At 48.6% G+C, this 21,183-nt stretch overlaps 1 protein-coding gene across 1 annotated transcript in view; it reads right to left on the bottom strand.

Moving 5' to 3' along the window:
* Positions 1 to 21,183, bottom strand: part of HSD11B2 (hydroxysteroid 11-beta dehydrogenase 2) — a 37,235-nt gene that overhangs the window by 1,724 nt on the left and 14,328 nt on the right. Inside the window, exons 2-4 of the mRNA XM_077309910.1 lie at positions 4,187 to 4,399; positions 1,799 to 1,984; positions 980 to 1,117 (exon numbers count right to left, since the gene is read on the bottom strand). Of these exons, the coding sequence (XP_077166025.1) occupies positions 980 to 1,117; positions 1,799 to 1,984; positions 4,187 to 4,399 (537 nt within the window). The remainder of the gene's footprint in view (positions 1 to 979; positions 1,118 to 1,798; positions 1,985 to 4,186; positions 4,400 to 21,183) is intronic.

Raw genomic sequence — 21,183 nt, 5'->3', positions numbered from 1 at the left:
TAGGTGAGGCTGAGAGAGCCCTGATATCACTGCTCGGTCAGAACAGTTTCATCAGTGCTGTGGCGAGCCCAAGGTCACCCAGCTGGCTGCATGTGGAGGAGCTGGGAATCAAACCCAACTCACCAGATTAGAAGTCGGCACTCCTAACCACAACAGCAAGTTGGACACAAGATTAACAGGTGAGGTAGGAATGGTTCACAAGCCACACGGCTGAGCAGCCCAGCGATCCCGCCACCTGATGCTTTTCAACCACACAAGGAATGATTCTATGGATGTGGTTAGAGAACTAACAGTAGCATTTTCTTGTGGTCTGCTCTAAAAGCAACCATAATGCCGGAGCAGAGAGGCAGAACTGGAAGGCAGTTGGCTTGAATCTCACCTCTGCTACAAGCTCCTCTCTTTCCCTCGCTTGCAAAGATTTGCAGAACTGGCATAAAGATCCCAGCAAGACAATTGGGACTGGGCATTATTTGGATGTGGGGGAGTGTCCTGTATATATTGTCCTGGTGAAAGGACGGGGGCGGTGTTTGCCCATTTAGAGAAGCGCTGGGAAGCTGCAGAGCTGGGTCTCTGTCTTTGGGCTCTGCATTTCTAGGAAAAGGTGAATGTCCCCCCTGGCCACTGGCCGAGGATGGGGGGGGGGGGAATAGTGTTGACAGATCCAGTTTGGAGAGTCACAGATATTATTAAACAGATCCCAGGAAAGATAAGGACCAGAGTCCACCCTTCAAAGCATCCCTTTTCTCCAGGGGAGCTGATCTCGGTAGTCTGGAGATTTTGTGTAATTCTGGGGGGATCCCCAGTCCTACCTGGAGGCTGGCATCCCTAGGCCAAGGGGAAACTTTCCCAATCTGAGTGAGTCCTCAGCAGGGAGCGGAGAGGAAGCTCAAGGTAAAGGCCATGCAGGCCTTGGGAGGGGGGAGGACAGAGAACTGCTTCCTTGCCCCTCTTCTCCCAGCCCACGTAGCCCTGATCTTACCGGTTTTGAAATATCCAGGAAAGATGACGCTCACTTTGACGCCCCAGATTCCAAGTTCACTCCGGAAGGTATCCATGAGGAGGCTGAGGGCAGCTTTGGAGGTCCCATAAGCAGCCAAGCAGGGGAATGGCAAATTCCCTGTGGGGGAAGAGGATGGAGGCGTGAGGGGGTTGCTATCAGCCAAAGGGGTTGGGAGAAAACCATACTGTCATATCCCAAAGGGCATCTAGTCGACTCCTAATGGCATAGCTGTTTTGGTTTAGACTTGATTACTGTCATTGACCAACATAAGGTACAGCAGTTGTGCAAAATGCAAGCAAGTCCAGAGGGACAGCTGTGTTGTGGTCTGTAGCAAAATAAAACCAAACCTTTTAACAACTAGCAGCATTTATTCCAGCATAAGCCTTCATAAGGCAGTGCTCACTTCCTCAGATGCAATGACTGAAAGGAAATCATTACCCACATTTTTACCTGTTCACCCCCCCTTCTGTAATTTTCTGCATTAAAAATGTATATGCTTCACTGCATCTGTGGAAGTAAGCTCTGACTTACAGAAGCTCATGCTAGAAAAGAAAAGAAAAATACTCAGTCTTTAAGGTGCTATCAGATTTCTGTTTTTTGCTTTGTTTATTTCAAACTGACCCCAAATCAGAGGATGGCAAAAAGGAGTGCCACTCTCTGTTGGTAGGACTGGAAAGGAAACATTCCCACCCCCCTGTCCATCTCTGGATGCCATTTTTATGGACATCTGTCCGTCTTCATCAGGAAACAGCTTTGGGTATCAAGTTCGAGAGCCTCTGACTAGTCCCCCAGCCTTACCTGCCGGGCTGCTGACTGTCACTATCCTTCCCTGTGATGCACGTAGCAAAGGCAACAGTCCTTTGGTCAACTCCAAGGCCCCGAAGAAGTTCACCTCCATGCAAGCGCGGAAGTTGCGTAGCGGGGTCAGGTCCGCATCAGCAATGACGTCATTAAATCCGGCATTATTCACCAGGCCCCAGAGCCCTGCGTTCCGGAGGAGAGAGAGAGACAAATATGGGACTGGGGAACTCCTCTGCTGCCCTTGAAGGCAGGGTACAGGGATGAGGCTCTTGATCTTTGCACACCTGGGCAGTGGCTCTGCAGGCTCTCAGACAGAGGGCTTTCCTACCTGATCCTTTTAACTGGAACTGCCTGGAGATTCGACCAGGGGGCCTTTTGCACACAGTCCCTGGGAGCTGTGGTTGGATAATGTCCACCTTACCTAACTGGAATAGCCCGGGCAAACCCCAGCCCGTCAGATCTCGGAAGCCAAGCAGGGTCCGCCATGACTAGCAATTGGAAGGGAGACCTGCAGGGAATACCAGGGTTGTGGCACCAGGGCAGATGGGCTAACCACCTCCAAAAGACTCTTGCCTGGCAGGCAGACAATCTTAAGCTCTCCTGGTTACATTGCACATGTGCCATGCAATAAATAAATATGTCCATCTTGGTGTGGAAAAATCAGGAAGATGGCTGTTACTGCTATTTTAGTGGAGCCAAAAATGTCCTCTTCTGGTGACAGGATCTGCCCCTGATGTGCATGTGCCAGCAGACGTGGGGAGAGGCCTTGGCCTCATAGGTAAAAAGGTAAAGGTATCCCCTGTGCAAGCACCGAGTCATGTCTGACCCTTGGGGTGACGCACTCCAGCGTTTTCATGGCAGACTCAATACGGGGTGGTTTGCCAGTGCCTTCCCCAGTCATTACCGTTTACCCCCCAGCAGCAAGCTGGGTACTCATTTTACCGACCTCGGAAGGATGGAAGGCTGAGTCAACCTTGAGCCAGCTGCTGGGATTGAACTCCCAGCCTCATGGGCAAAGCTTTCAGACAGCTGCCTTACCACTCTGCACCACAAGAGGCTCTTGGCCTCATAGGTACAGTATGGCTTTTGCACTCCCCATTTCAGGTCAATAACAGGTAGCAGGATTATTTTGGGTGCCACAGAACTGAGTTAATGTTTTCCTTTGGCTTATCATGCACAGAAAGTGATCGGTGTGCAAAGCAATAGGGATGCAGAAATGGCTTGTAAGAGAATCAGGAACTAGGCACTTGGGAGTCAAAGCAACAGGCCTAAGGGTGTGCATTCAAGCACTGGTCACCTGGTGAAAGCCCCTGCTTGTCAACAACAGTTTAACTTGAAATGGAACAGCCAATTCACAATGCTGCAGCCATGTTGACATATTCCGCTGGGTGGAAAGGTACAAAAATGTGCCCTTCAAATGTCAAGAGAAGCATTTTGTACAATTGGCTCCATCCAAAGCCTCATATTCAGCGTCACTGTCGAGATCCTAAGGCCAAGGGTGCTGCTGTAGGTGTACTGTGCAGAGCGCCCATTGAGCAGAGATGATACTAACAATAAGGAAAATGGAACACTGAGTTATTCTTCTGACATTCTAAGACCACAGGGACCAAACTTCACTCCAAATGTAAATTGCCACAGTCCTGCTTTTTTGAGATCTTCGCTTTACAGATGCCTACCAGTAACTTCTTAAACTGAGACCCAGAGAATGGCCAGATTCAGCCCCTGACTTCAAATTTTATTTGATACAGCACTGCAGCCAGATAAAACAGATGTCAATAAATGCTATGCAACAAACATTACTTTTTCTAAGAATAGATAAGAGGGTTTTAAATGGTTAAAAATCCATCATGCCAGCTATGTTTTAAAATGGCATAATAGAATTCCTCCAAAACACCATGAATGAAGCTTTAGTTGTCTTTCCCTTGTATTGTGAACACAAAATCTGGCAACCTGTCTAATAATATGGGCCTTTCCATTCCACAGAAAGAATCTAACTTTTCCTTTGTCAGAGCTGTTGGAGAGCTCCCTAAGTAACGGGAGAATAAATTTATTTCTTACTGAGCTAAAAGTAGGGCACTTTAGGAGCATGTGTTTGATTGACTCTATCTCCCGAACATAACAGGGACAGTGTCTTTCATCGCCCCTGACTTCAAAAGAGCAGGAGTTTATTATTACAGGGGTAGCCAACCTGTGGTCCTCCAGATGTCCGTGGACTACAATTCCCATGAGCCCCTGCCAGCAAATGCTGGCAGGGGCTCATGGGAATTGTAGTCCACGGACATCTGGAGGACCACAGGTTGGCTATCCCTGGACTATTACACTCCCCCTGCCTTCCCCAGTTCTAGTTTGCCCCCAAGCCTGCCAAGGTGGCTGCAGAGGATTTACCTGTCCTCTCCGTCTGAGTCTTTATAAAGTGCAGGGCTTTCTGGATGTCCTCAGGCTTGGTCAGGTCCATTTCCAGCAGAGTCAGGCAGGATGAGCACTTCTGCCGCAGCTCTTGGGCCCCCGGGCTGTTCAAGTCCAGCACGCTGGCGTAGACCTTCAGTCCCAGGGAGTCGAGGTAAGAAGCTGTCTCTTTTCCAAAGCCAGAATCACACCCTAGAAAACAAGGAGCAGAGGAGCCTGCTTAGGGAAAAGGGGAGACACCAGCCAGAACCAATGATGGGGTGGACAATTGACTTTCCCTCTGCCTCATCAGTGACTGGGGAAGAGCAGGAAGAATACTCCTACTGCAGGGGGTTGTTGTTTGTGGATAAGAATTTTTTTAAAGTCTTGATCCAGCATTATTGTGTCCCGTGTAAAGGAGTTTAAAAGGACTTGATTTAGCTGGATTGTACTCAGAAGTTACATTGCAAAAGTTCACGGAAGAAATGACAGATTTAGATACAAATATCTATGGTTGCAAAAGAGACAGGGAATGTGTTTGTTTTAAAGTCATCCCAATTCCCAGCGCATTCCAGGGTTTCTGCCAATAACATAAAAGAAGATTTAAATAAGCACCAGCACCAAAGTTTAGAGAGAATCCAGTTCTCTGTGTCATTCAAGCTTGGCTGTCCAGTTGTATCATTTTCAGAGTTCTAAAAAATACATTTGTTTATAGTGGCCAGGGCATTATTCAACACACACACACATATTCAACGCCTGTAAAAGAGGATGAAAAATTTAAAATCTCACCACAGAACGGTTGATCTGAAAACAGGGCTCAAGAATTAATATATTTGCAGTCATAGAGAAGTATAAAATGCAGTTCTTGTAGTCCCCAAAAAGATGGAAGAATACTGGGACAGCTTGATTATCAAAACTCACCTAGTATCTCCTGATGTTGTACACATAAATTATCTTTCTTGGGAGTTGCACATGAACCATTTCCCCTTTAAAGGGGACTACTTGTTTAAAGAGACTGCCCTGCTTGTTCCTCCACAGAAACCAAGAAGCTAAACCATCCCAATTGACTCTGTTTCTTGAGCGTTCCTGGTAACAGGTCACACAATAACTGAACACAGGGAACTATCAATCACAACTTCAGGCTTCTGCCAAACTATTCGGTGTAATTTATGCATCATTCAATTGTCCTTGCAACTAATGCTTCAGGTTGGTCAGAAATTTTCCTTGACTCTGGATTCTTTAGAAGAAGAAGAAGAGTTGGTTCTTATATGCCTTCCCTTTCCCCTCCCTACAACAGACACCCTGTGAGGTGGGTGAGGCTGAGAGAGCTCTGATATTACTGAAAAATAAGAGTTGGTTCTTATATGATGCTTTTCTCTACCTGAAGGAGTCTCAAAGTGGCTTACAATCGCCTTCCCTTTCCTCTCCCCACAACAGACACTCTGGGAGGTGGGTGGGGCTGAAAGAGCCCTGATATTATGGCCCGGTCAGAACACCTTTATCAGTGCCGTGGCAAGCCCAAAGTCACCCAGCTGGCTGCATGCGGGGGAGCGGGGAATCAAACCCGGCTCACCAGATTAGAAGTCCGCACTCCTAACCATCATGGATAGAGTTATTAGGAAAACAGTAAATAAATATGATTTCTGTTTCGTGTAACCAGACATGATGAAAAACAGCTCTCATCTGCTTTGAGGCTTAACAAGGGCAGCAAGCCAGGTATGATGGCACCTTGGTGGCTTTCTCACTGGTGGTTTGTGACCGGTCTAAGCCCATTCATGATCAGTGTTCTCCTGGGGAAAGAAAAGTGCAACCTCCACTCACTGGTGCTCAGTAGCAGGGTAGGGGGAGGCGGTTGTGTGTGTTGAAGATCGGGGCGGCCTGCAAGAAAATGTGCCATTTCTGCCACCGTCCCCTCCAAGGCTCACAAGCGTTTGTAACAATTTTACGAAATACTTCCTACAAGAGTCATCCAAGGGCAGCACCTATGGTACAGATACTGTGAATTTCCTAACCGAGATTATATATGAACTCCCTTTTTGTTTAAAGGAACAGGCGCGGTGCCAGATCTCAGTGTTCCCGCAGAGCACTGGGAGGGGCCCCGGCGCAGAAAGGACTCTTGACAGCAACCCAGCTCCTTCTCAGAACAAGCGGAAGTCTCCCTCTCAAAACGGTGGGATGAGTCTGCCGGCAGACGCGCTCAGAGCCACTTGAGACTCTTGCCCTCAGATCCCTCCAAGCCCAATTCTCCCCCCCCCCTCCCCACATGCCCCACCGCCTTCTTTCATCTCCTGTCTTGCAACCTGGGGACATGACCTTGCTTCTGCAGTTTATTAGGTCGTGTCGCTGCTGTTCCTGCGCCTCGTGCACGTTTATCTGGGAACCCATCACATGAAAGAAAGTCACTTTAAAAATAGCCTCCGCTGGCCCGCTCAGAGTTGCCGCTCCATTGAGCTTGCCAGTTTGAGGCAGGTTTTGGCTGTTGGGCCTGAGTCACCCACATCCACCCGTTCCGGATCACAATGTTCTGGAGGCTTTCAGGTACACACCTGGGAAGGGCAGGGGGCTTAGCAAAGATCGGGCTGGAGCAGATAACCTGGCAGTAGGATTGGCTGGTCTGAGCCGCAACCGCATCTCCCGTTGACCCTATAGTTTACAGTTGCCAACAGTGACATGATCTTCAAGCAGGGCCAGGTGGGGCGATAAGGAAGCATGGAAGCCAAGCTGCCTCCCCCCCCCCCCCGACTGTTCACTGGGGCTGAGTGAGCCCGCTGTTGCTTGGTACAGCAGCCCCCCCCAGAGCAGCAGACCCCAGTGCACCAGACCTGGTTTTGCTGCTCCTGGTGCCCTAGGCCAGGGGTAGTCAACCTGTGGTCCTCCAGATGTTCATGGACTACAACTGTAGTCCATGAACATCTGGAGGACCACAGGTTGACTACCCCTGCCCTAGGCAATGCCTAGGTGTGCCTCATAGATGGACCAGCCCTGGAGGTAGGAACTCCAATGCAAGCCTGGATTCCAAGGGCCGGCTGGCCCAGCCCTTTAACTTCCCTGCTACCGGGGCCTCTCAAGATTATAAATGTTGTGGACCACGTTGGAACGGCAACTCTATGGACACGCTCCATTCAACAGTCTTAAGTGTGCGTAGGCATTGGCAACTATCTGGTAGGTTTACTAGCAAACCCTCTTGCGGAAGCCAAAGGCAGAGGCAGGGGAGGGAAGGCTCTGGCTGTGAGCACTAGCGTGAGACCGGGGCTCCTGCAGGTACACAACAGCACCGTCCTCCCTTGGATCTTGCCCTGCTGCGTTCTCCCACACCCCCAACCCAGAGTGACTGCCAGGCTGCTTGTGCAATTGGCTCACCCAGGCTTCAGCCGGATGCCAAAAGGAGATTCCTCTCCTGCAAGTGAAGCCCTTGGGCCGTGGGAATAGCTCTCTGCCCTCCCACCGGCCCAGCAGAGCAGGGTCCTAAGGCCGAGAGAATCTCCCTAAGGCAGGTAGGTAGCGTGTCTCAAGGCAGGAGAAAGAGAGCGAGAGCAAGCATAAAAGAGAAAGGAATGAAAACAAACACCCCACCCACCCCCAGCCAAGGGTACACGCTGTTCTCTTCCCTTCTGATGGCCTGGCTGATAGCTTCCTTTTCCCAGAGATTACAGACCTAGGCAGGTTTATGGCAACATTAACCATTAACGCTGACGCACCGAGTCAGCGAGGGAAGGCAACCGGGCTGTGCAGGCTGCACACGCCCTGCTTTGCCTCCAACAGCAGCCGTGGCTGTGGGCCAAGATCCTGCCACCTCTCCTGGGTTCGGGATTGGCATCTGGGCTTAATGAAAGCAGCCGGACTAGAGTTGCCAGCTCTGGGCTGAGAAATACCTGGAGGCTTTGGGTGGGGGGAGAGCCAGGAGTGGGTGGGATTTGGGGCAGGGAAGGACCTCAGTGGAATATAATGCTTCCAAGGCAGTCATTTTATCCTGGGGAACTGATCGCTTTTGTCAGGAGATGAGCTATAATTCCAGGGGTCCACAGGTCCCACCTCCCTTTGGTTTTGAACTTTTCCCGCCCAGGTCAAGTGGCCAAGAGCTCCCCCCCTCCCTTAAGCTCAGTTCAGGATGCAGAATCATAGAATCATAGAGTTGGAAGGGGCCACACAGGCCATCTAGTCCAACCCCCTGCTCAACGCAGGATCAGCCCAAAGCATCCTAAAGCATCCAAGAAAAGTGTGTATCCAACCTTTGCTTGAAGACTGCCAGAGAGGGGGAGCTCACCACCTCCTTAGGCAGCCTATTCCACTGCTGAACTACCCTGACTGTGAAAAGATTTTTTCCTGATATCTAGCCTATATCGTTCTACTTGTAATTTAAACCCATTACTGCGTGTCCTCTCCTCTGCAGCCAACGGGAACAGCATCCTGCCCTCCTCCAAGTGACAACCTTTCAAATACTTAAAGAGGGCTATCACGTCCCCTCTCAACCTCCTTTTCTCCAGGCTGAAAGCCAATTCTGAATTTATGTAAGCTCAGATGCACATGGAAATCAACCAGGGATGGGATGTTAAGATCAGAGGCAGCTCAGCGGCCCCTGCAGGGACCAGGGGACAGACTCTGTTCTGATGCAGAGCAGCCTCTGTGGGGCCGTTGGCTGAGCACGGCTTGTCCGTGGCTGTTTCTGATCTCTTCTGGAGGAAGGAGAGTAGCGATGGAAGACACTTTGGCATTGACTAGGGAAGGAGGCGACTTGTGACTCGGTGTGTTTGGTGATCTTCTCTCTCTGTGCTTGGGAGAAAGGAACACAGTAATCTTGAGAGGTGCTTTTTTGGCAAATGTCACAAATATGATTTTATTTTTTAAGAGAAAAGAATGGAAGTACACTGTTCCCTTGTCCATTTTTCTTTTTCTTTTTTTTTAAATATAACTCAGAAAGAACATCTAGAAATCAAGAGAGAACAATGAAAGTGCAAACATGGGAGAGATCCTTATACAGAAAGTAAAGCAAAGGACTGTGGCTCATTTAGAGTAAAGCAAACAGTCTCCCTTCTCATTCTGTCACACTTTCTATCAGGGCTGCCTTTGAGCACCAGTTGGAAATTTCAGCTGGTGCAAAAACACCTGAAGTAGCCAGGTCTTTTTATCTGGCAAGAGTAGATGGACCATTTGCTCTCAGTACTGGAATTCCTACAGTGACTTTCCTGTCTTTTTCAAGGCTTCCTTGAGTCTTTTAAAATCTGAAACAGTTTATTATTTGTTTGTTTGTTTGTTTTGGGGCTTGTATACCGCCGCTCTCAAAGAAACTCATGGCGGTTCACAATAAAACAGTAAAAACAACACACACCCTAAAAATCCACTTAACATATTAAAAAGATTAAAAAGGCAGTACGCTAGAGTTCAGCTCTCCACCCCCTGTCCAGCATGCAGTCAAGAAGCTCTTTCATTAGGAGTGAGAGTCCTGATCTCGCCAATTAGAAGGCAGGACATCTTAGAGAGCATTTCCGTGTACTGAGAGAGGGTTCTCAACCTCCAGGTGGAGCCTGGAGATACTCCAGCACCACAGCTGAAAACCGTTTAAACACATGCTGATTTTGAAGGACCTTTAACCATCCACACCTTTTAGCCTTTGACTACTACCGGACTATACCCATTTTACAAGATTGTATAATGGTGGATTAAGATTTCACTGTTCTTAACCTTTAAGCTGCCTTTCGATGGCTGGAAAACAGCAAATAAATAAAACAAAATGAGTCTTCTGGTCATGTTTCTAGAACAGCGAAGGCACGGAAGACACAGGGTTGGATCCAGCCAGCTTTTCCGCTAGTGAAAAAGAGACCATGCAGAAAGATCTTAAGGGAGGGGGTGACGCGTTGTCCTGCATGGACAAAAGCCAGGAGATACGGTACAATGTGGAGGAGGGATGGAGTGAAGGGTTTCATCCAACCCATGCACTGTTGTGTTTCCCATATTCAGGGCCTCTTTGAGGCACAGGTCACTCCCTGGAACCCAATGGAACATGCTACAGTATGGTATGTGAAGAACACATAAATGCCAAGAACAGAGTGCTTCTGAGCATTCACAGAGGGCAGTTCCACCTCCATGAGGCAATCGCTACCAACGATTCCTCAGCCAGAAAACTCATGGTGTAGTACCAGACCGGTTACAGTGTCTTGTAACCTACCTCACAGGTAAAGGTGTCCAGATCTGGCTGGGAAAAATTCCTGGAGATTTGAACACACACAAACACAGAATCGGACCCTTAGCCCATAAGAGTCAGTTCTATCTACTCAGACTCGTATCAGCTTTCCAGGGTCCCAGGATGAGGTCTTTCACATCACTCCCTACCCGAACCTTTCAACTGGAGATGCTGGAGATTGAACCCGGTTAAGAGTGGCAGCTTCTAATCTGGCAAGCCAGGTTTGATTCCCCATTCCTCCACATGCAGTCAGCTGGGTGAGCATAGGCTAGTCACAGTCCTGTTAGAGGTTCTGCTCACACAGAGAGCAGTTCCCCTGGAGGAAGTGGCAGGTGTGGAGGGTGGACTTTAAACCATCATAGTCTGCTGAGACCCCTCCCCAGACTATCCCCTCCTCAGGCTCTGCTCCCAAATTGGCAGGAATTTCTCAACCACGAGTTGGTGCCCCTTCTTCAAGGGACTGGGTAGAACAGGGGTAGTCAAAATGCAGCCCTCCAGATGTCCATGGACTACAATTCCCATGAAGCCCTGCCAGCAAATGCATGGGAATTGTAGTCCATGGACATCTGGAGGGCTCATGGGAATTGTAGTCCATAGACATCTGGAGGGCCGCAGTTTGACTACCCCTGGGGTAGAAGAAGAGCTGGTTATTATATGCTGCTTTTCTCTCCCCGAAGGAGTCTCAAAGTGGCTTACAGATGCCTTCTTACGTTGTGAGCAGTGACTCACAAAAGCGCATACCCTACCACAAATGTTGCTAGTCTTCAAGTTGCTACTAGACATGTGGCTTAAGAGCCAGTGTGGTGTAATAATTAATTGTAGCGGCTTACTCCTGGATTCCACATAGGCGGGCCCTCCAGCCTCCTTCCCTTCTCTTTCCTCCTCAAGCCACCCACAGCATCCCCCTGGGGAAAGATTTCCAGCCATGGATCCGGCCAGGGCCCTTTGTGCTGCACTCTCTTCTGCTGCCAACTCGGGATGTGCTTTGCACGGGTGTCATGATTGCGGCCCGTCCCTGGAAAGGGACCTTGACTGTGACGCCATCACAGTGCCAACGAACCAAGCAATGTATATTTTTTCATTCACTCTCCATAACATTCGGTAGCAAAACAGTCATAAACCGAAATGTTTGGCAAATGGACTTTCTCAGGGGAGGAAAAAAGCCGCCCGCTCCAAACACTCTGGACAGCACACATCCTGCCTCTGTTGCTACAATTGGCATTCACAGTGTTTGCTGAGGAGTTACTGATAAACAGGTTTTGCTTTCTCTGAATCCTGGCGTGGCCCTTCTCGCCTGCCTGTCCCGAAGCACTAAGCGGAGGTTTTCCCGATGAAACCGCAGCCGCTAAAGGACGCCATGTGACAGTTACCGCCAGGAGGCCAAAGTGTTTCCAAAGACAGAATAATAAAAATAAACCTGACGTGAAACTGGAATAATAAAAGATACATCAGTCACGACAGCCGTGGTTCAAACACTGGTACGATCCTGATCTAACCATGTGTTTATTTTTCACCATTGGAGACCAGGAGGCGGGACCATTTCTGCTCTGGGAACTTTGCTGAACCAGCTACTATGCGGGAGCCCAAATCTGGGGTGGACAAGGTGCACCGGGCCAAATGCTCCCCCATGCAGGAGCAGGAAGAGACGGGGCAACCCGCCCCGACTAAACTCCAGTCTGCAGCCCAGCACAAAGCCTCTAGTGTGGAAACAGTCCAGCAGGCTGGATAATGCTGCTGGATTTTCCTGTGCAGAACAGGAAAATCTACATTTAAATGGCATTGAAGGTGCTTTAGCCAATGTGTGCAGAATGGGCCCAAGGCAGAGTACATGGTTCCCTCCCCTCCTTCCTATTTTACACTCACCATATCCCTGTGAGGTAGGTTAGAAGGAAAGCTCAAGGTCACCCAGCACTTTCATGGCTGAGGGGATATTTGAATTCAAATCTCCTAAATCCAAGTCCTAGTCTGACATACTAACCTCCGTGATGCACTGGCTGTCTGAGGGTCGGGAGGATGAGGGCAGAGTGAGGAGAATGGGCCGCAGGTAAAACATGCTGCTTGCAGTTTTTAAAATAAGTGATAAGATTTGCTACTTGCCACACCGATACAGCATTGTAACACTATAATGGGGCTCTTAACTGTCTGGTGAAGCCTGTAGGCCACTTCTTAGAACAATGTTTTTAAATGCCTAGAATAAAACATATGAAATTACCAAGGGAACCAATTGTTTTGAAATACAGTTATCAAAATACCAAAAAAAACACATCACCTACTATAAAGAAAGATCAAGCCAGGAAGCTGTATTAGTGTAGCAGTAGAGAAGAATGTGTCTGGTCTGTCCGCTTCTTCAGATACCTGAAAGATATCTGACAAAGTGAGCAGTGACTCACAAAAGCGCATGCCCTACCACAAATGCTGTTAGTCTTCAAGGTGCTAAAGGACACGGGGATCTTTTCTACTACTGCCGCGGCTTAAGAGCCAGCGTGGTGTAGTAATGTGTGTGCTTTTGGATTACCTTCTGCTTGGAAGCGAAACAAGGGAGAAACAGCACAAAAACACTCTCAGAAAACCCAAGGAAACAGCAAACAGAAAGTGAACAACGCTGAAGGGAGGAAAATCAATGTAGAATGACAAAGAAAATCCAGTGGACATGCATGGTGAAAGTGGGGGAAAACACCCATGCATAATAGGCTTAAGATGCTTTGGTTCCCCATTTGGGAAAAAGGCAGAGTATAAAAAGTATAATAATACATTTCTGAGCGCAATACAGTTTAAATATTTTCCTCCGACACTCCCCTCCCAAATTATACTTCGGCAACTCATTGTCTCTGTCTCTGTTCTGTCCTGCAAAACAGAAATAACGGTGACCAGTGCATCTCAGGGCATTTTGCTCCAGGAAAAATGAGAGATTCTGAGGCTTGGCGAAACACTTCAGGAAATGTGCTCCAACTGAACGCCACACCGCAGCACAGATAAGAATGTGTAGATTTTTAGATTATGCGTAGGGAGAGTCACAGCTCAGAAGTCAAACAAAAAACAAACCTTGGAAAGAATCCAGTGAAAATATCCAGACTGGGTAGGCGGGTGTTCTTTGCGGGTGAAAATAAAAGCAAAAATCTTTCCCTTTTTGTTGAGGGAAATGGGTGTCGGCACATTGTGAGTAGCTGCTGAGATTTTTCAGTTTGGTGTCCCTTTTTAAAAAATTCCCAGCAGCACCTTCCTACCAAGGAGGGAGCAAATTTCAAAGTGCCAATGAAAACCATGAGAAATATTAAAGCTTGTCCCCAAAGAATATTGGGGAGTGGACCATCCCTGCCAAGGAATCTTAGCAGAAATGTAGGCATGCTTGTGCAAACTGAATCTCAGGGCACACACTCTCTCTGCTCCTGGTCATATTTTATAGGACACACAATGAGGAATCACAGACTTAGAAGGGACCAGCACCTGTACAGTCCTCTCCACACGTAAGATCAGCCTACCAGGTACTGCTTGCTGAGAAGAACAAGCAGCACCCAACGACCCAAATTCAGTTTAGCTGTAAACAGAGTCCACCTGACTGATCATTCCATGAAGGGGCATTGTGCAGCCCTTGAAAACGTGTTCTGACTAGCACTGCTCCCAAATCTGCTGTTCTTGAAAGGGAGAGCAGTAGAGACACAGCTAGTTCCTTTTTCCTTGGAAAATATGACTGTCACAAATTTTGCAGCAAACACATCTGACAGTCAAGTATGACGTGATGAACATAGCAAGATGGACTCTGACCATCAGACATGAATCTGTCTTCCACAGATTAGCAGACATTAACACGGCTAAGCCTTGCCTTGGATGGCCCAGGTCTTGGAAGCTAAACAGGGTCAGCCCTGTTCTTGGAGCGGAGATCCCCAAGAAGTTCAGGGTTGCTACACAGAAGCAGGCAATTTACCCATGTTTTCCTCTTGCCTTGAAACTCACATGGTCATCATAAACTGGCTGAGACTCATTGGCACTTTCCACTATTTAGGATTATTTAAATGAATACTGAACTGCAGGATATATCTTTTTTAATGCTGGATTTATCAATGATTGATTAATACAATTTATGGCTAACTTCAACGATTTCCTGCCAACTGGATCAGTAAGGACTGGCTGGGGTGGACAGAATGTGCCTGCACAGTTCGGGAGGAATACAGAGGAATGAGCAACCACAAACTGGTCAACAAATGCACAGACAGTGCATCAAAAATTCAGCTCCCTGTTCAGGACTGGTGAACAGGATGTGAGCTGAACTGCGTCCTCCCCCACTTTGCTTCCAAGTCAGCCATAACTGCGATACCCATTCAATGACTAGAAGGCTCTAAGGAAGTTAACACAGTGTATTGATCAGAATACCTGACCAGGGTCTTGGCCACCTGGGTTCAGATCCCCAGTCTGCCATGGAATAGGGTTGCCAGCTTTGGGTTGGGAAATCCCTGGCGACTTCAGAGATAGAGCCAGGAGTTCCCCTGCACAGTTTCCATTGGGCATCATAAGGGCTAGAGACTTCTCTTTACTTTTAGTTTTGAATGAAATAATTTTTTTTTAACCCAGACTTATTTCCTCAGGGATGGAAGCTTAGAAAGAATGTGAAACCTGGCCTTTGAGATCCCAATCCGAGAGACCGTTTGAATGCGCAAGAACTACAGTGACATCTGCCAAGCTGCCTGGAACTCCAGGTGAGCACTTCAGCATCCTTCACAATAGCGAAGGGATCCCAGAGGGTCAAAGAAAAAGAAAACTCGCTGGAAGGCTCTGATATTAACCAAAATTGGAGTCCAGTGGGACCTTTAAGACCAACAAAGTTTTATTCTGTGTGTGAGCTTTCATGAGCATGCACACTTCCTTTGACAATAAAACAGGAATCAACAGAGTGCAGATACAAAGAGAGAGCAAATGAGCGGTTCATTAGTGAACAGCATCATGAAGACAGCCAAAAAATATGCAGCTTGATGAAGAAAGCAAACAAGCTGCTGTTTGCAAAAACAGAAGGGTAATAAAAACGTTAAGGTTAGTGATCAATGGCAGGTACTCCCCCAATTGTGAGCAGAAGGACCTCTTGCTAGCCCTGACTATCTGTCTCCCCACAAGCAAGGAAGCATCCTCACAAGTGACAAGCTGTGCTGAGTTCAGTGTCCTGTCCTAAGAGCAGAGAAATTCTGACCAGATAAGAAGCCTATCTGGCCTGCTCCGGTGGATTTAACAACTTCTTGATGCGCAGGCAGGGTTGCCAACCTCCAGGCGAGGCCCAGAGATCTCCCAAAATTACAACTGAAATCAGCTCCCTGAGGGAAAAGGACTGCTTCAGAGGGCTGATCTGCTGAGGTTCATCCCCAAGCTCCTGCCCTAAAATCTCCAGGTGTTTCTGAACCCATAGTTGGCAACTCTATGTGCAGATAGTCCTGGGGAAATGAAGCATGGCTGTCCATGCAGCTGTGGCAACAGTCAAGTGGGTGGCAGGTGTGAAGCACACGTGACCCATGAGGGGAGGGGACTGCTGAGATTTGGTAGCGCTCAGCATCTGGGCAGATAACAAGAGCTGTCAGGGGGAAACTTATCTCATGTGGGTGGGTGGGTGGGTGAGGTGAATCCTGCCAAGGTGATTTAAGGAGTTCTTCTTTAGCATCGTATACGATGCAGGTGATAAGCAGAGCCACACAGGCGGGCAGAGGAAGGAGCAGAGATTTCCGTCAGGTGTTTCATTTGCTTTATGGCCGCGTCGTATAAAGGGAAAGGTCGATCCGAAACAGGGCAAGATGAGCTCAGAGAGTGGCCTTTTGGAGGAAAGGCAAGATAAAAGGTATTAAATCAATTAACTGATTGCAGGTGCTCTGCCTCCTGACCCTTTCCGCCACTCTCCTCCCACTCCTTATATATCAATTTAGAATCCCAGCCTGCCTTCCTGGGGCTTAAGGCAGCATTTCAAGTGACCCCTATTGGTTGGTTGCCACGTGATAGTAAAAAAAGAGAGAAACGGTTCAAAAGACCACGTGTGTCCCTGCCAGCAGCAGACCCAAGAGCAGAGATCAGGGGTCCCTTGCACAAATGAGGCTGGAATGGTGCACTGTGTGTGTGTGTGTGAGAGAGAGAGAAGGGACCCAAAGCTGTGTTTTTTGAAGCTTGAGCAATATCTGGGAAGCACCACAATAGGTAAAGGTAAAGGTATCCCCTGTGCAAGCACCGGGTCATGTCTGACCCTTGGGGTGACGCCCTCTAGCGTTTTCATGGCAGACTCAATACGGGGTGGTTTGCCATTCCCTTCCCCAGTCATTACCACAATAGAGGCTCATTCAGAAGTTTCTGAAATGCCTGATAGTAGAGACCCTTCTGCTTTCTGTCCTCAGACCAGCATCGTGCAAACGTGTCCTTCATACACAAGGGTGGGGAGCACTAGGGCCCAGAGGCACTTTCATGATTTAATGCCTCTGTTTCTCATGGCTTGTCGGTGGTTCGGTCAAGGCACACTTATTGGGATTCATCGCACTGGGGACAGGATGCCTCCTTCCCTTGGAACACGGCACGGTTGCCGGGGAGAGGGTGGCATTCTCTCCCCATTTCCTCTCACTGAACTGTCCGTGCCAGGTGGGCAGCGATAAGGTACATCACACCCATCCTGGGGGACAGAGAGGAAGAGGGCAATAAAGATAAGCCTTACATTAAAAAAACAAACAAACCATGATGCTCCACATCCCCCAATGCTCCAGGCTGGCTCTTTTATTGGCCATTACATCTCTAAATGCCTTCCACCTGGCCTCCCTCATCTCCAGCGGTGCCCTGAGGCTAGCATCAGTGGTCTACTGCATCTTGCCAACATAGCTGCTTGGCAGAACAAAATGATTTCCAACCGGAAGGTGGCTATTTTTCCTCTGCACATGGACGGAACCTGGCTTTATGGCTCTGAGGCCCACCAGCAAAGGCCTTCAGCAAGACACGTAATGGCTAACCTACAGAACAGATGGAGAGACAGCCAGGCGGAGAAGAAGAGCTGGTTTTTGATCTAGTTTTCACCCCCTGAAGGAGTCCCAAAACGGCTTACGAGCATCTTTCCCTGACTCTCCCCACCACAGACACCCTGTGGAGTAGATGGGGCTTGGGGAGCTCTAACAGAACTGCTCTGCAAGAACAGCTCTAAGAGAACTGTGATTGGCCCAAGGTCAGCCAGCTGGCTCCATGTGGAGGAGGACTGGGGATTCGAAACCAGTTCTTCAGATCAGAGGCCACTGCTCTTAACCACAACCCCACGCAGGCCTCCCATCCCATCCCAGCCCTCCCCTTCCTTTGAGCATCTTCCTGCACATAGCGATATGCTGGTGAATATCACTTCTGACTTGGAGGGGCTGCCCAAGAAGAATGCCGGAACTGAGGCATGGCAGGCACCGAGGGCACAATCTATATGAGAGAGGAGTCATTGACATGACGGGAGATCCGTCTCTGTAGCAGGAGCCTGTCCTGTTGCGTTAAAAAAAAATACAACTATATGGTAATACTAATAGTTCACTCCTAAGGAGAATCAGGGTTGGGAATTATTGTCAAGTCACCAGTTTACTTGACATCTCAAAGCTTTTAGCTTATGAAGAAGTGGCATTGCAAAAACTTATAACCCAGAGGTTGGGAGAGATAGATGCCCAAATCACACTATTATGCAAAACTTTGCTGACGTATCTCCATATTTGGAGTGTAAACTCATTAAAAAGAGTGTGTTTGCTTGCCCGTTTAAACATTTTTCCATCAAATTCGACCTGGGGCAGATCCCAACAACTTCCTCCCTTTGAGAGTCTGTGCCTCCAGGGCATAAACAGGCACAATCTATCCCCCTCCAACCCCCCCCCAGACAGGCTAAATCACAGACTGTCAGAATGCCCAAAATCTGCCCATTGCCAATCCTCGCTAGCCGACCACCCGAAGACATTAAGCATCCTTTGTGTCTACAAGAAACGTCAGCTAAAGATTCTGTTACGCAAGAGAGATTCTAGTTGCCTCCATCCTGTCGGCCGTTCTAAGAGACAACCTTTAGGCCACGAGCTTTGTAACTGCACCAAAATGTGCACGTCAATGTCAGCGTTTTGCTTTTGTCGATTCTTTATGCCAATAAAGGGATTCTGATTCAGTTCCGACTTTACGGCAATGCCGTGGGCTTTCCAGGCAACAGACCTTCATAGGGGGTTTGCGATCGCCTGCCTCCGCTAGCCTTCAAGGAACACGAGAAGAGCATAACGGTGTCCCTCGTCAAGCATCAGTAAACATAAGCAAAGCCCTCCTGGATCAGACCAATGATCCCTCTAGTCCAGCATCCCGCTCCACACAGTAGCCAGACAGATGCCCTGGGTGGCAACACAAGCCAAACGCCGAGACCAAGGCCTCCCCCTTGGTGCATTGCTATCCACTTAATGCAATATACATTTCTGGCCACCACTACCTCCGCTGGCAGCAAATCCTGCCATTTAATTCCTTGTTGCATAAAAGAAATCCCTTTTGTCCGTCCTGTAGCTATTTGCCTGTCAGCTTCCGCACACATTACCCGGTGACGAGGCCTACAACGCCCCTGCAAAGCAGGCCAGCATTTCTGCTCCCACAATCCAGATGAGGGGGAGGGGGCACGCCAAAGTGGCCACTGAGGTCCTAGGAGCAAAGGGCAAGGTTTAAGCCTGGTGGTCTCGGATCGCGGTGATTTCTCCGGGCTGCTGAAGCTCTGTCCCAGGACTGTGAACTTGCCATGTTTGCTTTAGAAAACAGCCAAACCAAACTTGATGCCAGATCCCGTTTTTTTTTTTTACAAAACACCTTCCTCAGAGCAAAAGCTCATCTGGATCGATGCCTGAGGTTTACAGATCTGAGCAGCTACTTCCAGTCTGGGAGCTGGTTGCTGGTGAGCAGCTATGACAGCTGCCCTCCTGGGCTCTGTCTCACATTATAGCACGTGCAAAAGATGGATCTGGAGCCTGGTGACATGGGCGGGGGGGAGGCAGACAGGAACCCGGTTTGCTTAAGGAGCATCTAGACCAGTGGTTCTCAACTTTCCTAATGCCACGACCCTTTAATACCGTTCCTCATGTTGGGGTGACCCCCAACCATAAAATTATACAAGTGTTCTTTCACTGAAATTAAACCAAAACTGACCAATGGCGTGAAGGTCCATTGCTCATGATTGTATATAAATTGTTTTTCCCCCCACAGCTTCTCAGTTCAGTTCTGCCTCTTGTCTCACCATGCCGATCTCGCTCTTTTCTGCTGCTCCATACAGACGAACGCTCTATCTCATTCTACCCCGCAAGGCTGTTGTGTGGATGGTGCCCCCCCTGCCAAGCTGCTTGCCCTGCTGCGACCCCTGTGAAAGGGTCGTTCGACCCCCAAAGGGGTCCTGACTCCCGGGTTGAAAACCACTGATCTATATAATGCTGTCCTCTAGTCACTGAGCACTTTGCCAGGTCTTCACCCACTTCTCTGCGGTCTTTCCCAAACCCGGTTTGGTGCAATTGTTTCAAGAAGCCTGCAGTGAAACAGCCTGTGTATTCTGTGTCAATAGGAATGGCAGCCATGGGGGGGGGGGGGGCTTAGAAAGTGTGGGGAAATTTAGTCTGTGGACGACAGTGATCGTGGCAGGGAGACAGAAAGCCATTGTCATGTGGATGCAATTAATCCTCCCCCCACTTCTTAAAGCCTGCCCCCACTTCTTCCTTTCCGCACCACCAGCAACAGAAGCAGGGAAGCCACGAGGAAGTCTTGAATAGTACTGTATTTGCCACACACAAAATAAAACAATCCAGTTCTACAGAGGTCTCCAAAGTCCAGGCACGCTCAGGCACCCAAAACGAAACTTCATCTGTACCTGCGGCTTCTTCGTGTTGACTTTGTGAGGCCAACCAGCTCTGCGGGGTATCCTGCATAGGAAAAAGTAAGATCACAATTACCGCATCGGTCACCTTGTTCAGCTCTTCACACACACTGGCCATTCTGAAATCTATAATGAGAGAGCAGTTTTCTGCTGAAAACTTTCCAGTTTGGCACATTGTACAGACTGTATGGGAGCATACAAAACAGTTTTGTGGTTGGATACAGGCTGTGGCAGCCACAGTAAAATGTCTGTCACTAACTGGCTTAAAGGGATACTGTAGAACCTTCACTGACATGGGAAACAAAGGTTGTGTCAAACTCCTGCACCTTTCCCCTTATATCTCAGCAACAAGAAGACTTCCAGGAAATAAATTAGTGGCAATAGATCATGACAGCATTTCTAGTGCAACAGTAATTACTCTGTGTGTGTGTTTAAGCCCTGCATTCGTGCAGCAGGCAAACATGTTGCAGAAATGACAGCTGTCAAGGGAGCTGATGGTGGGAAAGCAGAGGCAAAATGGACAGGACCCTTTCAGCCACAAAATGGGCACCATTCCTTCACGTGACGTGTGAACATGGGTGGAGGGGGAAACCTGGAAGAGCGTTATTATTACAGCATCATGTTGCATGGAAGTAGCCAGGGCTCACTCTGGGAGCTGCTGCTGCCTGTCAAAAGTCACAGACAGAGAAAAGTCATTCCCAGCACCTGCTGCTGGTCCCTGGTCACCCCAAGGATTGGCCCTGGAGCCAGCCATCTCTGCTCCCCTCTGGACAACAAAGCCTTCCTTCTTGCCAGTTTTGCTGTCACCTGCTTTCTTACAAAAACTAATCCGCCAGCCACAAGGAAAGATAAACAAAATACATCATGTGGCATGGACCCTGGTTTGCTGTGATGGATGTCGCCATTATCCAGCCAGTACTAAGCACACAAGAATGACACCCTGACTAGGGGCTACATTATCCTAGAAACAAGACA

This window comes from Paroedura picta, chromosome 14 (genome assembly GCF_049243985.1).
Source record: "Paroedura picta isolate Pp20150507F chromosome 14, Ppicta_v3.0, whole genome shotgun sequence".
Classification (NCBI taxonomy): Eukaryota; Metazoa; Chordata; class Lepidosauria; order Squamata; family Gekkonidae; genus Paroedura; species Paroedura picta.
Note: the sequence above shows the minus strand (reverse complement) of the source record. Positions and strands in the feature narration are given on the sequence as shown.